This window comes from Marmota marmota, unplaced genomic scaffold, assembly GCF_001458135.2.
Source record: "Marmota marmota marmota unplaced genomic scaffold, marMar, whole genome shotgun sequence".
Classification (NCBI taxonomy): Eukaryota; Metazoa; Chordata; class Mammalia; order Rodentia; family Sciuridae; genus Marmota; species Marmota marmota.
In genome coordinates, this window is record NW_026000242.1 from 20677032 (window position 1) to 20695658 (window position 18627).

Consider the following 18627-nt stretch of genomic DNA (forward strand, 5'->3'; position numbering starts at 1 on the left):
ACAAACTCCTCCCTAAAAACAAACTTTAAGTCTAAGGGATATAATTCCTTTGATAGACAGTCCAATATCTGTTTCTATGAGCTTAAGCAAAATTGTTAGACAAGGTCTACATTTGACAAGATGAACTAATTTTAAGTAACTAAAAGGGAATAGGGGATAGAGGCATCTCTGTATTCTTGGATACTGAATGACTTCCTTAAAACCCCAAATTTAACTCCTATCCTATAATCGCTTACTCTAGCTATTAATAAAGTGGGTTTAGGATGCTCTTGCTCTTCAAAAAATAAGTTAAAAAACAAAACAAACAAACAACAACCAAAAAAAAAAACCTTGAAGAGGGCAAACTTTGCAAAGCAGTAGTTCTAAACTCTCACGCCACACAGGCTACAGGGTAGGGGCCTCAATGACTGCTAGCCTGCAATCACTGACTTGCTCAGCAACTTTGCTATAATGGCTTCAAATTGCAGGCCTGAGGAAATGCTCCATAAATAGCTGCTCTTTTTTCTTATAAAGCCTCTTCATAGATCCAATACAACTCCACTACCAAAAATGGAGGACTCACCATGAACTACGTTTTTTTTGTTGTTTTTTTTTTTAAGTCAAGAGAACAACTAGGGATATCCCGCTAATCATGTTACTCATTACTCATTTGGGGAGTATGAATCATACTGCTAAAATCTGATTCACTGTTTAAATTCAACTTCTAGGTAACAAAAAATTACAGTGGATAAAATCAGTCTTTTAATTATTGAATTAAAAATTGAATGATTTTATGATTCAAATTCATGAAGAGGAAAAAAACTAGATTTATACGCTTAGTTTGAAAATTAAATGAGCATGTCTTCATTATCTTCCAGTGAAGGAAGATAAGGGTTCATTATAAGAAACCTGGAAACTTGGACAAGTGTGGTGTGATCACAGAAAGTACTTCGGGGAAGCAGGAACAACATAACTAAGCAATCATTCTAAAGTAAAAGTATTCACTTCCTACATTGTTTTAATACAAATCTATAACTTGATAATTCAAATAATTTACCAGTCTATAAAATGACAAAAAAATTCAATGAACAGTAAATTAATAAAGACTAATCTATCAGTAATAATAATAAACACTTTTTCAACTTATTTGAACTGGTAATTCAAAGCAATTAAATGACACAGGTACTAGGAATCCAGGTTCCATTTTTGCTGTTTTTCATTTGAGTTCATGCCTAAATTTATCTAAAGATAAGTAACATGAGACAGTCTGAGGGGCCTTTTTTTTTTGGTAATACCAGAGTCAAGTTTTATAGGTAATTACAATTAAGTGTCAATTAGAATTCATGTTCATGAACACAATGAACTGTAGCCAAAAGTCTATGAATATACTCTGTCCAATCTAATGAATAGCCTGAAATAATCTAACTGATCTGATGGCACCTCAAAAGGAAACACCTATCAAACTCACAAGAAATGAAATTTTTGACAGTATAAACTGTTTTCCATTGATGCCACGTTCTACTATGATGTTTTTAGAGCCCAGATAATTTCTGTACCATTACCATTATTTAATAAAACTTTTAATCCAAGTGCAGTCAATTAAAAAACATGGTCACAATCTTTCACAGTTCCTTAATTCAACAGGCTGAGTCATTCCCCAGCCCCTTGAAATTGGCCTAACTCATTTGCTTTGACCAACAGAATATAGGCGAGACATTATATAGTGACCTTCAGAGGCCTTAAAGTTTCCTCTATCACCCTTTGAGAATGCTCCCACCAACATGTAAGGAAACCTGTACAGATATAATGTGCTGCAGCTTTTTTGTGTGGGTAGGGGAACTGGGATGGTACTGGGGATTGAACCCAGTAGACCCATAAGACCATGTGAAAACAAAGGCTTAACCAAGAGCCAGCACCAACACCCAGACATTTGAAAAAGATTTTCTCAGACCATCCAGTCCCAATGCAGCTGCCAAATATAGCTATATGACTGACCTCAAGTAACAGTAGTAGAAAAAATGTACAGTTGAGCCCAATTCAAAAAGCAGAATCACTGTTTTAAGCAACTAATTTACTGCATAATACTTAATACATTAAGGAAAGAACTTGGTGAACCCTTTCACCTCTCCAAAAATCTAAAGATAATTATGAGATGGATTACAAACACTTTAAGAAGATAAGGTTAAGAAACTCCATGACTCTAAATCAAAAACAAAAAATGACTATAATAATTTGTAAAATATTTAGAAATATAGCAGCAGCCCACAAGAATACATGTGTGGTGGGGGATGTAGCTCAGTAATACAGGGCTTGCCTAGCATGTATAAGGCCCTAGATTCAATCCCAAAAATGGCAAAAAAATAAATATATGTGTGCTTATATTTCAAAAAAGTCATCTAAAAAAAGTAAAATTTAACTTGTCCTTATTGTGACCTCACAAGAGAGGAAAGAGATGCAGCAAATTCTTTTAAACACTGTATACTTTTCCTATTATTTTCCTCAAAAAAATTTTTTTACAGACATTTCAAACATACAGTAAGATTAGAAGAATTTTACAGTACACATTCATATACCCATCATCTTAATTCTAACCATATACAGTATGATGAATCTGTTACACCAATAAGCTTAACTTTTTTAACATCAAAAAATGATAATAAAATAACTGAGCATCCAGCTGGGCACAGTGGCACATGCCTATAATCCCAGCAGTTCAGGAGGCTGAGGTAGGAGGATCACAAGTTTGAGATCAGCCTCAGGAACTTAGTGAGACCCTGCCTTTTAAAAAAAAACAAAAAACAAACTGAGGATGCAGCTCAAGGTAAAGTACCTCTGGGTTCAATCCCTAGTACCAAAAACAAAAACAAAACAAACTGAACATCCAGTTTAAAAATGAACATTTCACAAACTTCATGGGAAAAATTGTGGTATAGAATCAAGGTATTAATTTGGATTCATTGGGAGATTATTATTATTCAGCATTTTCTATGCAAAGAATTTATAATTCTGCTTGGTAGGTATCACCACTTTAATTTTATATATAAGAAATCTCGTTTATAGAGTTTATATGATTTGCCTAAAGTCCTAAGTCAATAAGAAACAAACTGAGTTTCCAAATCTAGTCTGTTAGTTCTAGACCTTTAGGTTACTGTAATGTAAGGGAGGAAAAAAGAGGGAGGTGTTCATACCATCCTCACAGATTGGAAGATTACTCATATAAAGATGCCAATTCTCCAAATTTTTCCATTGATTCATGGCAACCTGAAAATTTCAGGAGGTCCTTTGTGGAACTTGATAGATCAATTCTAAAATTCATTTGAATATGACAGACAATAGTCAAGATAGGACAAGATAAATGGGCTTTCTCCACTATTCTAATGCTCTAGTAATTAAGACAAGGATACTTGCACAGGGCTAGGGGAAAAAAACAACAACAACAAACAAACAGGATAGAGTAAGAGAGAGATGCAGCTATTATGGACAGAGGTGGAATCCCTCCTAGAGGAAAGGAGTGGGCTTTTGAGAAAAATTAACCTGCACCGCTTCCCTCATATTATTCATAAACGTCACTTCCAAGAGCATTAAACAAACCTATATATGAAATGTTCTGAATATAGAGAAAAGGTTCATGTTCTAGTGACATGGTAAGATTAGAAAATAAGCACAAATTATGCAGAAAAAGCAGATAAATACAAAATTTAGAAAAGAGGACAGCCAAAGGCCAAAAAAGTATATGAAATATACTCAGATTCACTGATGATGATCCAAGTGATGTTAAAACCACAATGGGCTGAGTACAGTGGTGCTCATCTGTAATCCCAGTGGCTGGGGAGGCTGAGGCAGAAGGATCCCAAGTTCAAAGCCAGCCTCAGCAATTTAGTAATGCCCTAAGCAACTTAGTGAGAGTTTCAAAATAAACTATAAAAAAACAGCTAGGGGTTAAGTGCCCCGGGTTCATTCCTAGCACAAAAAAAAAAAAAAAAAAAAAAGTACAATGGGATACCAATAAAACACAGAAAACTAGCAAAGGTACCAAGCATTGGAATTCGTTTCTTCTTCCTCTTTTTGCAAGGCTGGGCATAGAGCCCAGGGCCTCATGTATGATAGAGAAGTGTTCTTTCATCGAGCTACATCCCTGCCCCAGCACAAGAATATTTGTAATTTGAAGATACATTTAACCTATAACATATGGCAATTCCATTCTTTTCATACAACCTAGACAAACTATTGTACATATAAGCAAAAAAACCTTTACATAAGAGTATGAATGTTCATCAAATATCAGTTACTTAACCCAATGTTCCTCAACAACAGAATGTGTTAAAACTGGTCTAATCACATAAAATGGCCATATAGCTGTGAAAAAATCTATACCAACATTCATGAGTCTCACAAAGTTGATAAAAAGCTGCATATTATAGGTGCATGCTTGTAATCCCAGCTACTTTGAAGGCTGAGGCAGGACAATCACAAATTAGATCTCCATTTGAGAAAAAAAAATGGAGTTCTACCATTTGTAGATAGGATTACAAAATTGGAGGCAAGCCTGAGCAATTAAGCAAAATCTTGTTTCAAAACAAAATAGACTGGGTGAGTAGCTCAGTGGTAGAATACTTGCCAAGCATCAGGAGGCCCTGGGTTCAATCCCCAGTACTATCCCAGTTCCCCCAGCCACACAAAAAAGCAGCACATTATAAAAATATTTACAGGATTATTTTATTTATATAAAGTTAAAAATTGGGAAAACTGATTTAAGGACTGAGGCAAATTAATAACTACCACCAATTCTTAATGAATGAAGTCTATCTTTAGCACAAGAAAAGAAAAAACAAGTCTAATTCCTTTGACTTGCTTTATTGACCAACTGGCCTAACCAACAGAATCGGATGTACAAGATTAGGCTCTAAGAAGCTTGAAACTTTGGCCTGAGCGTGTTTGTCTCCTCTCCAGGAATTTTCAGTTGCCATTTAAGAAACACAACCACCTTGAGACTGGAATACTGGAAAGGCCACATGAAGGAATTCATGTGGATAGACCCAGCTAAGTCGGCCTTCCATCTACACCCAAGCCCAAACCCTGGGAATGACATAGTCCAGCAGCTACATGACCTCCATTAGTACAAGATAAAAAAGAATCACTCTGTTGTGTCTTGAATGAATTTCTGATTCACAAAATTATAAGATATAATTTGTTTTAAGCTATTTAAGATATAATTTGTTTTAATTATAAGATAATTTGTTTTAGGGTAGTTTATTATTCAATAGCAGCTAACTGAAAGGGATGTAGATGTAGAGAGTAAACTAAAAAGTAAAACAAGGGGTTGCGGGGCTGGGGATGTGGCTCAAGTGGTAGCGCGCTCTCCTGGCATGCAGGCGGCCCAGGTTCGATCCTCAGCACCACATACGAACAAAGATGTTGTGTCTGCTGAAAACTAAAAAATAAATATTAAAATTTTCTCTCACTCTCTCTTTGGGGCTGGAAATGTGGCTCAGGCGGTAGCACGCTCGCCTGGCATGCGTGCGGCCTGGGTTCAATCCTCAGCACCGCATACAAAACAAAGATGTTGTGTCTGCCGAAAACTAAAATAAATATTTAAAAAAAAAATAAAAAATAAATTAAATAAATAAATAAATAAATAAAACAAGGGGTTGGGGTTGTGGCTCAGTGGTAGAGCAATTGCTTGGCACATGTAAGGCACTGGGTTCAATTCTCAGCACCAAATAAAAATAAAAAATAAATAAAACAAAGGTATTGTGTACATCTACAGCTAAAAAACATTTTTTAAAAAAGTAAAATAAAAGTCAGAACAGTGTTTACCTCTCTGAATGGAAAGAGAGATAATTAAAGAGCAGCATAGAAGGTTTCTAAGAAATTAGCAATACTCTCATTAACTTAGACAGTGATTATGTAAGTATTTGCACCTTAAACATTTTAAGTATGTTTTATACATTCTTCTCCCCATATATCTCAAGTTTTTCATAAAATAAATAAAAGGAGCATACCATATCAGCACATAGTATGTACCGCTAGGTAATATACAAAGAAATACTATAGTGTAAAAAACCGAATTCTCACACCATACATTTACACATAATGTATATGCTGTTTATAATACCTTGTTAAATCAGGAGCAGTAATATATGTATGGCAGTAAGTTGCTAGTCTGGTACCTTCAAGTGAAAAAGTAAAAGGTTTCCCTAGTAAGTCAATGCCAAGAAAAAAGTTAGAGACCCTTAATATACTACCTAAATAGCTGGCCCTTTTGAATAGCTGACCTAAATAGTTTAGAAAAAGAATTCTGACTGCTATGTGTTCCACAGCTTTATTATAAATTAAAATTGTATTAATAAATTTAAAATACTAGGAGCCAGTTACAGTGGCATACAACTATAATCCTAGCGTTTCAGGAGGCTGAAGTAGGAGGGTCCCAAGTTTGACGCCAGCCTGGGCAAACTAGTAAAAAGAAAAAATAAAAAGGTCTGGCATAGAGCTGGGATTGTGGCTTGGTGATAGAACACTCACCTCTCACATGCGTGACCCTGGGTTCGATCCTCAGCACCACGTAAAAATAAATAAGTGAGATAAAGGTATTGTGCCCAACTACTACTTAAAAAATAATAATAAAAATTAAAAAAAAAATAAAGGTCTGGCATATAGCTCAGTGTAGAGCATGCTTGGGTTCAATTGCCAGTACTAAAAAAAAATAAAATAAATTTAAAAAATGTGTACAGGATACAATTATATTTGACAATGTTCTGTAATCCATGTTCCTCATTTTTATACAATTTGTTTCAACATGTGAATAAAACAAGGTAATTTAGTGGGGTTTTCCCCTTAAGTATTTTGGTATCAAAAGAACTGTTTAAAAAAAAGAAAAAAATGCCAAAGTCAGAGTAGAGTTAACCATAATCAACAACATCAGAGAGGACTCTCAGTTGGGCATGGTAGCATATGAGTACAGTCCTAGCTACTTGGTAGGTTAAGGCAGGAAGACAGCTTGAGCCCAGGAATTCTGAGCCATCCTGGACAGTATATCAAGCCCCAATCTCTGTTAAAATACAAAAGAATTCTCTGATGACACAGTACCTCATTAGAGCAAGCCCTTTGGTTTTTACCAGAAAACCTGTCTGCAGCTCTGTCTTCAACTCTCTACCTTGTCTATCCCCACATTCCTTGAATTGAAAATGTTAATTCCTATAAGCCTGATATGAGTACTACCTCTTTGCATAGGTCTCATTGTTATTGCCTCACTACTTCACCTTGCACTGTGTCTTCACATTTCTAACAGAAATGTTAATTATCCTGATTCAATCAACACACACCATATACATGTATTAAATTATCACACCGTAACCCCAAATATATGCATTTCTCATGTGTCAATTTAAAATAATTGACGGCGGGGGGGGGGGGNCTCAAATATAGATGACAATGATATTTAGATATCGATGTGAAGAAATAATGATTATTTTCTCACTCATAAGAGATCTGTAACCAGTCCTAACAGGAAAGTCCACACAACCTCCAGCTAGAAGGGGTTAAAAGTGATCCTATTACATCATTTGGAGCCTATCCAAACTACATGACTTTGGAAACATAACCTGTATCAGTCTGAACATGTGTAAAAGAAAAACAGAAACATCTGTATTTGGATAACTCTTCACTAGTTTGTTTTTTAATCTTAAAAGAGTTATCCAGGAGCGCTTGGTAAATTTAAACTGTGAGTATTATTTCCAGGCAGGGTCTGAGAAATCTCCATTTATTTAGCTCATTTCTAACCTTAAACTACTACTATTTTTAACACATTTCCTTGTTCTACATGTTTAACTAAAATGTATGGATTCTATTCCTTTCTTCCCTTCATTATTCAATATTTTAATACATTTTAGAACTTAGAAATATCCACTTTTGGGGGAGGGGATGTTTAACCCTCTTAAGCAATTGCTTTTTAGTGCTCTGGTCTGGTTTTGTTCACTAAAGATTTTATGCAGGTTTTCAAAGGTTTGCTTTCTTTTTTTTTCCCACAAGTAGTTTTCCATATATAACAGATTTTTACCTAAAAAGAAAAGAGATTACTTGAACTTATTTTAACCTAAACCCAGTCTTCCTGAAATTCTAGCACTCTAAAAATGCTTACATAACCACAGAATGGTTTATTAAACTGGCAACTTTATGTAGTCAACCTGATAAATGGGATCCATTCAGCTTATATACAACTGCCCAGCTCAAGCAAGATATGGGATGTACGTGTGCCAGACAAATGGACCAGGAGGTTCTAGATACAGTCACCTGGCACACCCACAGTCCCTGATGTCCTCTCAGAGACTGGTAGATTTTTATAGAGAGAAACTGGCAAATAAAAGAAGAAATAACTAAGATGCTGATATTTAGAGCTCCCAACAACTTCAGGGCTTGGTCCCATATTATATTACTCACCAGTGAAGCCCAAAGAAGAAAATCTAAAAAAGAAACTCCCTATATAATGTCCCCAGAGAGATACTACATGGATCAAGTAAGAACAGTATATTATTAAAACTAACAAATGAACAATGAGCTCAAAAAAGAAACCACTGAAAATTAAGAACGATAAATAGCTTTTTGAAAAAAAAAATCAAATAAAACATTAAAAAGTCAAAGTTGAAGAGATCTCCCAGAAAGCAGTGCAAAAAGCTAAGTGAAGGAATATTGCGGTGGGGGTGGGGTAGGGATAAGAATATCAGAATTATTCTGACAAGCAGGAATTACAGAAAGAGAACAGATAAAACAGACTAAAAGAAATTATCTAGGAACTTATAAATGTTTTATAAGACTAAAGGACATTTGGGGAAACTGCACTACAAAACTTTAAGGAGCATCATACACACTGAAGACCAAATTTCCATACCACACATTCTTTACAATGAATTTTAAAGGTCCATACCATGGCAGATGAATTTTCAGAACCCCAAAGATGAATACAATCCCCAAGGAAAGCAAACTGGGTTTAACTGCCCAATAAGAAAATTGGAAAGAAAGGAACATATCCTTCAAAATTCCAGGGATAAGTAACTTTGAACTCTATAACCAAACTGCCCATCAAAAGTTAACAAATAAAGATAATAAAGATATTTTTAGACACAAAAGAACTCAACACAGTTAACCTCCCAAAAAATCTTCTTACATCATTTGGAGCCTATCCAAACTACATGACTTTGGAAACATAACCTGTATCAGTCTCAGCAAATTTCTGAGGGATGAGCAAATTCTTTTTTTTTTTTTTTTAAACAATGCTATCTTTTTTCTTTTTTTAAGAGAGAGAGAGAATTTTTTTAATATTATTGTTTAGTTTTCGGCGGACACAACATCTTTGTTTGTATGTGGTACTGAGGATCGAACCCGGGCCACACACATGTCAGGCGAGCGCGCTACCGCTTGAGCCACATCCCCAGCCCGGGACGAACAAATTCTAAGTGTGAACAAATCCAGAAAGAGAAAAACAGAGTCTCCAACCAAGAAAAGTGATGCAGGAACTCTCAGGATGAGAGCCAAAGGACATCCTAATGGGACAACTCTGAAGCAACAAATCTAGGTAACCCAGAGCAAAAAACACTAAGGATTCTTAGGTAAATGGGGAGGATAGCGGGGAGGCAAAAAAGCTACAGATATGCAAATGAAAATGCAATTAATAATTCCAAGAAAATATAAAAGTATTCAAGAAAATCATAGTATATATACAGCTCAGGTGGAGGAAAAACCTAAATCATCATAAGAACACAAAAATAACCCCCTCCCAAATTCTAGTAATTCTACTGGGAAGATTAAGGAAATGAGAACTGTAAGGGATGAAGAAAATAAAGAAATAATGAATAAGCATATAGAAAATATTAATAATTTTATAAAAAGCATGGAATTTTAAAGTATCAAGGAGGGGGAAATCTGAAAGGACTGGAAAAGTATTTGCTTCTGGAGACTGAAAGCCAAAGATTAAAAAGAGATCACTGTTGTCTTTAAAAATCTTATATAGCCAGGCATGGTGGCACATGCCTATAATCCTAGTGATTTGGGTGGCTGAGGCAGGAAGTCTGCAAGTGTGAGGAGAACCTCAGCAACTTAGTGAGAGCCTCAGCAATTCAGCAAGACCCTGTTTCAAAATAAAAAGGATTGATGAAGTGGCTTAGTGGTAAAGCTTCCCTGGGTTCAATCCATATACCAAAAAAAAAAAAAAAAAAAATTTATTAAATGAAAGTCTTAACGGTATTGATTTGAGAATGTAGCTCAGTGATACAGTGCTTGCCTAGCATAGGTATAGGCTCTAGGCCAATGGCCAGTACCGGATAAAACGATAAACAAAAACCCTCATAATATCAAGGGATTTTCTACATCAATATACATTACTCCCTTAAAATCAAATTTCAAAGTATATGTTTGTAAATGAAATGATGAAGCAAGTATTTCCAAACACCCTTCACTGGTAGGATCCAGGTGCTTCTTCTCCTTTCTAGAATTTTCTGATACTCTCTAATGAAAGTGATACTTCTATAATAAAAAACAAGCTTTTATTTTTAAAAAATCCACAAAAAAAAGGAGAATTCATACCCCATTTGAATCAAATGTATGATATGTCAAGATCATTGTATTGTCTTGAGCAACTAATAAAAAAAATCCACAAAATCAGATTAATGAAGTGAGAAAGGATAGTTTTATAAATAAAAAACAAAAGAACCCCACATTCATGTCTTATACAAAATAATAATCCACATCTGGGCTGGGGTTGTGGCTCAGTGGTATAGCGTTCGCCTAGCATTCATGAGGTACTAGGTTTGATTCTCAGTACCACGTATAAATTAATTAATTAACTAATTAAAGGTCCACCAACAACTAAAAAAAAATATTAGAAATAAATAAATAGCTCACATCTCCTAGATTGGAGAGCTTACTTCCCAAGAACCTATTCCATATTATAAGTGAATTGGGATATATGAGTTCAAACAACTTTCTAATCTATATTTGATTTTGTCAAAGCATATACTAGCACTCCAAAAAAGGTTATCTTTACTCTAAACCCCTAATAAAATATTCTGTAGTAAGTTTTCATGCATTTATCAAAAAGCACATCTCTCTAAATATATTTGTTGGCCAAATAAAGCCCCTGGTTAACAAACAAATAACCCTCCTCGGGCTGAGGTTATGACTCAGTGGTAGAGTGCTCGCTTAGCACCCCTGAGGCTTTTGGGTTCAATCCTCCTCAAGTTAAATAAACAATTATGAGGAGGAGTAGGAATGAGCTTTTAATAAAATGTCCCCTCACCTATCCCCACTAAATCAGGACTCAGTTGAAGAATAATTTAGTAAGTTTACTAAAATTATTCCACAAAGAGAAAGAGAAGCACATAAGACAAATGAAGTGATAAAAACATTAATCACAAATAAAGCACTGAAAATATTTGATTTGACAACCTGGCTTTTTTTTTTTTTGGTTTTGAGGTTTTTGTATGTCTGGTTCTGGGAACTGAATGCAGTGCTAAGCAAGTACTCCACCACCGAGCTACACGTTCAGCCCGTTTGAGACAGGATCTACAAATTGTCCAGGCTATCCTCCAACTTGTGATCCTTCTGCTTCAGCCATCTGAGTAGCTAGGATTGCAGGTCTACACCAAAGCCCAGCAAAACCTGGTATTTTAATCAACACTTCCATTTCCATTATTTTATTAATTTGCAACATTTTATGAAAAACAATAACTTGTCATTTAATATAGAGTATTATCCTTCTCATGCTAAAAGCCAAATAAAAATTAAACTATTTACTACTTTTCCTCATCTTGAATATGAAGGGGGGAAAGAAGGACTGTTGTAATTAATACCAACTTCTTTGTTTTCTTTTAGGAGGGGTCAAGCCCTACATAAATAAAGTGCTTCCCGGGTGGCATTACTTATTCCTGGGAATTTTGGTGCTATGGTACTTGAGCAACCAGAATCATGAAGCAATTCTTCTTCATTAAAATAGCAATGTCCCTTTCATGGCTTAAAGTTCTGATTAATCCTAGAATCAAAAGCTCTTTTTGTAAGAACTTTATCACTTAGTAACCACAGCTATAGAACGACAGTTTTTTTTAAGAGTTCCCTTCATACAATGCTACTCAAGTCATTAAACTTTCAAGCCATAATTAATGACTAAGTTATGCTATTACAATAGAGAATAAATTAATTTTGAATAATTTTAAATCTTAGCTGATTTCTAAAATGACTTCATTTTTTTTTCTAAATCTAAATTCCAACATACATTCTGATAACTAAAAGGTTATGTAAGTTTAGAGTTCACTTCTCCCCAAAAGCATTAAGGTAAAAGGCAATTCAGAATCATGACCTCATTACTATGTTAGGTTGCTAATTTACATTTTTTCCCCAACTATAAAGAAAAATATATTTCTTTATATTATTAAAGAACTGATCTCAGGGAATCAAAAAGTTTTCTGGGCTTTTTTTTTTTTAATTTATTCAAATACTATCTAGTTTTTTATTATTTAAAAAGTGGTTAATAAGAGGCTTAGGGGTAGTTTTGAATGTTATATTTCAAAGAAAATTAGCCTACCATCTTGCAACAATAGGTTGTGGTATTAAATATCTGGTTTCTTAATTAAATATTTTTTTTTAAGATCACCTCAGAAGTACTATTTTCCCCAGGAAATCAGTTAATCTTTATGTTCTATTTACTCTGCCACATCCACTATCTTCCAACTGTTTTTCTTCTGCCACTGGTGAATACATTTCCTCCTGAGTTTTTCTCCCTAAATCAATGTGCCAGTGGGGGCCATTCTTCCCAGGGATGCCCACCCACTGAGCATAAGCAAGCACTTTTTTTTCTGAGAGCTAAGGCATACTTTCATCTTCTCTCTCCACTCAGTTTCATAGCAAGACAAAGTTAAGAGCTTTTCATTTTTAAATGAAAGTCATGTGAATTATATTAGCTACAGTTAAAACTGTTCCTTTTTAAAAATAATTTAATCTTTATTCTGATAGTATGCACCATATGTGTTTATGATTTTCCATTGGGCAAATATTTGAGAAGAGAAGGTATGATCAAATTATAACTAAAAAGCAGTTTGTTTCCTTTAACTGAAACAATGGTGATCATGGAAGCTTTAATTAGGGCAGTGGAACATTTGTTTCTAAAATAGTTGTAGCATCAATTGGATCCTCCAGGCAAGTTTTATTTAATGATGGTATGTGCCTAAATTATATCCTGCACAGTGTCAAAGAAAAAAAAAAAAAAACTCTGAAAAAAATACCCTTTTAAACTATAGATCAAGATACTCAGAATATCCAAGCCAGGATTGTGGCTCAGTGGTAGAGTGCTTGCCTAGCATGTGTGAGGCACTCGGTTCTTAGAGCCACACAAGAATAAGAATAAGCAGGGCGTGGTGGCGCAGACCTGTAATCCCAGTGGCTCAGGAAGTTGAGATTCAAAGCCAGCCTCAGCAAAAGCGAGGTGCTAACCAACTCAGTGACCTGTCTCTAAATAAAATACAAAATAGGGCTAGGGGTGTGACTCAATGGTTCAGTGCCCCTAAATTCAATCCCCAGTATCCCCCCAAAAAAGGTTCATCATCAACAACAACAACTATACACACACACACAAAGATACTCAGTATAATTTTTTTTTTAAAAAAAAAATATTTATTTTTTAGTTTTAGATGGACACAGTATTTTTATTTTATATTTATGTGGTGCTGAGGATCGAACCCAGTGCCTCATGTATGCTAGGTGAGCACTCTACCCCGAGCCACAACCCCAGCCCCTAGATGGACACATATCTTTATTTTATATTTATGTGGTGAAGATCAAACCCAGTACCTCATGCACACTAGGCGAGCACTCTACCACTGAGCCACATCCCCAGCCCCACTCAGTATAACTTTTAAGTGAATCCCAACCACAAGAAATCTTGAATCTTCAAGAAGTAAAAACACTAACACCACTGTTCAGAAAATGATAAATAAAAATGAAATAAAACTATCTTTTAAAAATTATTATAACAGCAATATTAAAACAATGTAAATATACAAGCTTGTTAAATCACTGGATCACATTCTTTAAATTGAATTATAACAGTACAGTATGTACAAAAAGTTCACTGTACGTGGTAATGGTTAACAAGGTATTAGAGTCAATAAAATAAATCTGAGAGGTAAAAACACTCCTAATAACCAAAGATATTATAGAATACCAATTCAGGAAGTTATTCAGCAGCTTATAAAGAAATAGGAAGTTGTTGACCAACTACTTGAAAAACTATTTCCTGTAGGAAAACTATAAGGACAGCTGAAGAAGGCAGTAACTGAGTTGTAAAGAGAATTAATTCTTTTAAAATAAATCGCAAGGTACTATGTTGAAGAAATTAGTTTCAAACAGGAAGTTCAGTAGAAAAAGTATTATATGTAGTATATAATGACTAATCTTTTTCACATATATCATAATCTTCTCAGAGCTTGAAAATGTTGTGGTTGATAACTGTCCTAGTACCATATTTCCATTATATCACTTGCCAAGACAAGGGTCAAGTCTTCTCCAGAAGGTCTCACTGACCCAGGGAGGGCTTTAAAAATACTAATGATGGCTGTAATTCTTCAGTATACTGCCTTCAAAATAGAGTGTTGGCCAAATGACTTAAAAATACATTTATCTACAGTCAAAGTTAATAACTAGTGTTTCCAAAGTCAACATTTCTAAGTGTTCTCTCAAATTACATCACCTTGCATGTTTGGGCCATTTACAGTCAAGAGTTCTTCCTGCCGAGCATAAATCTCAATAAATGCTATACTTTGTAACTTAAAAGCTCCATCAAATATTTGAAATAATGCATAGTAAGATAAAATTTTCACTGTTCAAATATAAGCATACAACAAGTTTAAAACTTTAGTCTACCTCCAGCTGCTAACAATAATCTTCAGACACAAAATACATAGAACTTTTTTTTTTTTTTTTTTTTTTTTTTTTTTGTGGTAGTACTGGGGACTGAATCTGGGGCCTTACACATGCAAAGCAAGTAAGTGCTCTCCAGAATTGCATCCCTAGCCCCTTTTTCTATTTTATTTTGAGGGACAGGGTCTCATTAAATTGCCCAGGTTGCCTCAAACTTTCAATCCTCCTGCCTCAGCCTCCGGAGTAGCTGGTATTACAGGCATTAGCCATATACCCAGTATGAGATTCTGATATAAGACATTAAAACTATGACAAAAATGAATTTGAAGTTTAGGTTATCATCATCTTTTATTCAGGGAGGATATTAATTCCATTTAGCTATTTAGTATACACAAAAATAACAACTTAAGAAGGTAAGCTAATCTTAACATTTCTTCAAACTGCATATTTTCATAGGGCAGATAACTTTGAAAACTATGAATTTTTTTTCTTTTCTTTTCTTTTTTATGGTGCTGGGGATTGAACCCAGGGCCTTGAGTATGTGAGGCAAGCTCTCTACCAACTGAGCTATATCCCCAGCCCCCAAAATATGAAATTTTATAAGCCCACAATCTGTTTTCCACATACAATGCTTAGAGGACCTCTTTATATACAATCCCAAAAGATATCAACTAATTCATCTCACCTGCTTTTACTAACCAAGATTTACTTCTCAGGGAAACGCATTCTATTTCTGAAAAGTGATACAAGAAAGTTTTACAGAATCAAACCTTCTCATATTATAATAAGCCTAATCTTACTTTCACATGAGTCTCTCTCAAAAATATGGAAAGAACATTCTGTCTAACCTTTCCACTTTCCAGTTTCTCCTTTCTGGAGGAAGCTTTCCCCAATCTTGCAACCATTCCTCAAAGAGCATAACTCTTACTTTGGCCTGGTTTACCTTCTTTACAGGCCCTCTGGGAAGGGATGAAATGAGATGAGCAAGGAAAATGTGTACACCCTTAATTATTTCATCTACATATTAATATCTTTAAGAGAAACATTTCTTTTCAAAGGAAGACCTATTGGAAAATTTTAAAAACAAATATCTAGAGTCTATTTCAGCTAAAAAAAAAAAAAGACCATTCAAAATAATGAAAATATAGACAGATGTCACCTACAATTATGGTAAGAGAAAAAAGACAAAGAATGTAAATGTTGCTCTTTTAACCTTATACTTTCAGCCACAGCATCAAAGAAAGAAAGAAGGCAAACAGGCTATTAGGCTGTTTAAAAATCTCCCCAGGTCAACATGTGACCCAGCAGGGAGAGGTTCAAAAAGTACAGCTTTTTCTTTTTCTTCCTAACAACCTGGTTTGTTTCCACTGTCTCTCCTTCAAGACACATCCCTCTCAGCTAGCAGCTCTTTCAATCATTTACTTTGGATGTCTGCTTGAGAACAAATGATCTTGCTCATGCAGATGAGTTTGCCAGACTTGTGTGTACTTTCCAGTCTCAGGCCCTTTATTTTTCTGGTTGAAACCTAACCATTTGAAATAGATACCAGAATACCAGAAAACAAATTTTTAAAAATAAAAAAAAGTTGCAGGAAAAGAAATAAAAAAAATTGGTAGAAACTTTTCAAAATCAAACCTTTCCTCTGCTGCTATTAAAAAGCCTGTCATAAAACTCTATATTTTACAATGCAAAGTAGCCACCTACCACAAAAGAGTCAATATAAAACACATTTTAAGACACACAATAAAAGAATATCATTAACTGCACTATTTGATCTAATAAATATATCCTACATTTGCTGGGAGTAGACTATCAAGATAAATCTGAATAAATTTATCAAGATTTATCTGAATCAAAACATGAATTTTCACTTTATTATCTCAACCTCATTATTTAAAAAGAATTTTTAAAGAGTAATTTCAGCCTCAAAACAACTAGTTTTAGACAATATTATGTGTACACTAGATCCAAACAAACCAGACAAAATTAAAGTTTTCCCAATAATTTCAAAATTAGAGAGGATGAAATTCTACTTAGGTCTTTTCAGCCTAATGTAATTTTGCCATTTTCTTAAAGTCAGAAAGACTGATAAAAACAAATAACCTGGTGGCCTTGTTTTCCCAGACGAGAGGTTCTGTTTTGATGACCTTGAAAGAAGCTTGCCACCGAGTGTACATCAAACCTAAAAATTTATATTCCTCTTCACATTTTGGGGAAAAACTGGTAAATCACATCAAACTACAGCTAAAATATTTGTCATAAGATAGCTGAAAATACTGTACAAATAGACTCCTCCAAAAGTCCTACTTATAATTCTTCTCTAACAATAAAATATTTTATAAAAATATAGATAGCTTGGGGTACAGCTAAGTAGTAGTGTGTGTTTGACATTTGCAAGGCTCTAGGTTCAATCCCCAGAACCAAAGAATAAAAATAAAACAATTATATAAATAATACCATACACATTTCATATGACTATGACAGTCTTTTAACTCTCAGAATTATTTTCTGCTAGACTAATTAACACATTTGGCAAAAACTCAAAATGAGACTATCCAAACTGCCAAAAGAGACTGTAAAAAGGCTCTGAACCAAGAATCAAGCAAGCATTCGATAATATTAACCACGCTAAAGAAGGTATACAGGATTTGGTATTTCATACCAAACTAGAAAGAAAACATTATAGAAGACATTGAGCTTGACATAAATATTAAGTAAAATATTAAAAATAATATTCAGTATCTTGACTCTTTAGTATGTTTTCTAATACATGCTTTCATTATTATTATTTTCACTTACTTTAAGAAGTATCTCTGACCAGAAGATGTCTTGGCCATCTCCCAGCCTGCTGGCAGAGGTACATCATCAGGTATCTCAAAAGAAGACTGCCGAAGATGTTGAGCTGTAGGTGTAGCTGCTGGGCCAGAGACTACTCCAGTGGGGGTCAGTGTCCCAGGAGAAACTGCTCCTAGCTGCAGGGAAGCTGGAGAGGAATGAGCTCGAACATGCTGTGGAGTCAGGGCTCCTGCAGTGCCTGCATCAGTACTGGCCTATTAGGAATATTAAAATGAAAATTTAAAAAACAACAAAAAAAAATTTAGAAAAATTTTCAAATTTCCTAGATAGAATTTTATTGCAACCAAATACCTAAATAGCAAAGGTTAATTTCAACATTTAATAACTAACACTAAGAAACACAGGTGTTCAAATAAATACTATAAAATTATGTAACTTTAAACCAGCTGTGGTGGTCCATGCCTGTAGGTCTAGCTACTCTAAAGGCAGAAATGAGATGATCGATCACTTAAGCCCAGGAATTAGCCTGGGCAATACAGTTGAGACCTCTTAAAACACTTAAATGATGCAATTTTAATATGCTCTATAAACATAATTTTATGGATGAGCAGTTCATCTAAATGAATTTTTACCTGCTACAAATAAAACATGGCTTCTACATCTTTTAGAGACAACTAGTACAGAATGAAAGATTCCTAGATAGTAAATACTAAATTTTAAAACCTAATTTCTAAAAGGAGAAGGCAAAGATTGGAGGTGTAGCTCAGTGCTCAGCAGAGCACTGCTTTTCCAAGTTCTAAAATATTCCAGGTATAAGCACAACCCAAGGAACTACTAAGTATTCTTTCACTAGGCTTTAAAGTTACTGTTTCTTCCTAGGTCTAGAAAAAAACAAATCACTGTGAACAAGTTCATACTTTTCACTATGAGCAAATGCTGATTTATTGATGAACA

General features: G+C 34.6%; 1 protein-coding gene across 10 annotated transcripts in view; it reads right to left on the minus strand.

Annotated features, from left to right (window-relative positions):
- Yap1 (Yes1 associated transcriptional regulator) overlaps window positions 1-17963 on the minus strand; it is a 110270-nt gene extending 92307 nt beyond the window's left edge. For 4 of the 10 annotated variants that reach the window (XR_007344519.1, XM_048795768.1, XM_015489955.2 and 1 more), the window contains exon 1: window positions 17677-17963. Coding sequence is in view for 9 of the 10 variants with exons in the window: in XM_048795768.1 (XP_048651725.1) it covers window positions 17677-17714 (38 nt within the window). In the remaining variant the exon portion in view is untranslated. The remainder of the gene's footprint in view (window positions 1-17676) is intronic. The other 6 variants (XM_015489956.2, XM_015489952.2, XM_015489957.2 and 3 more) reach the window with 2 other exon arrangements.
- Between the last annotated feature and the right edge of the window lie 664 nt (window positions 17964-18627).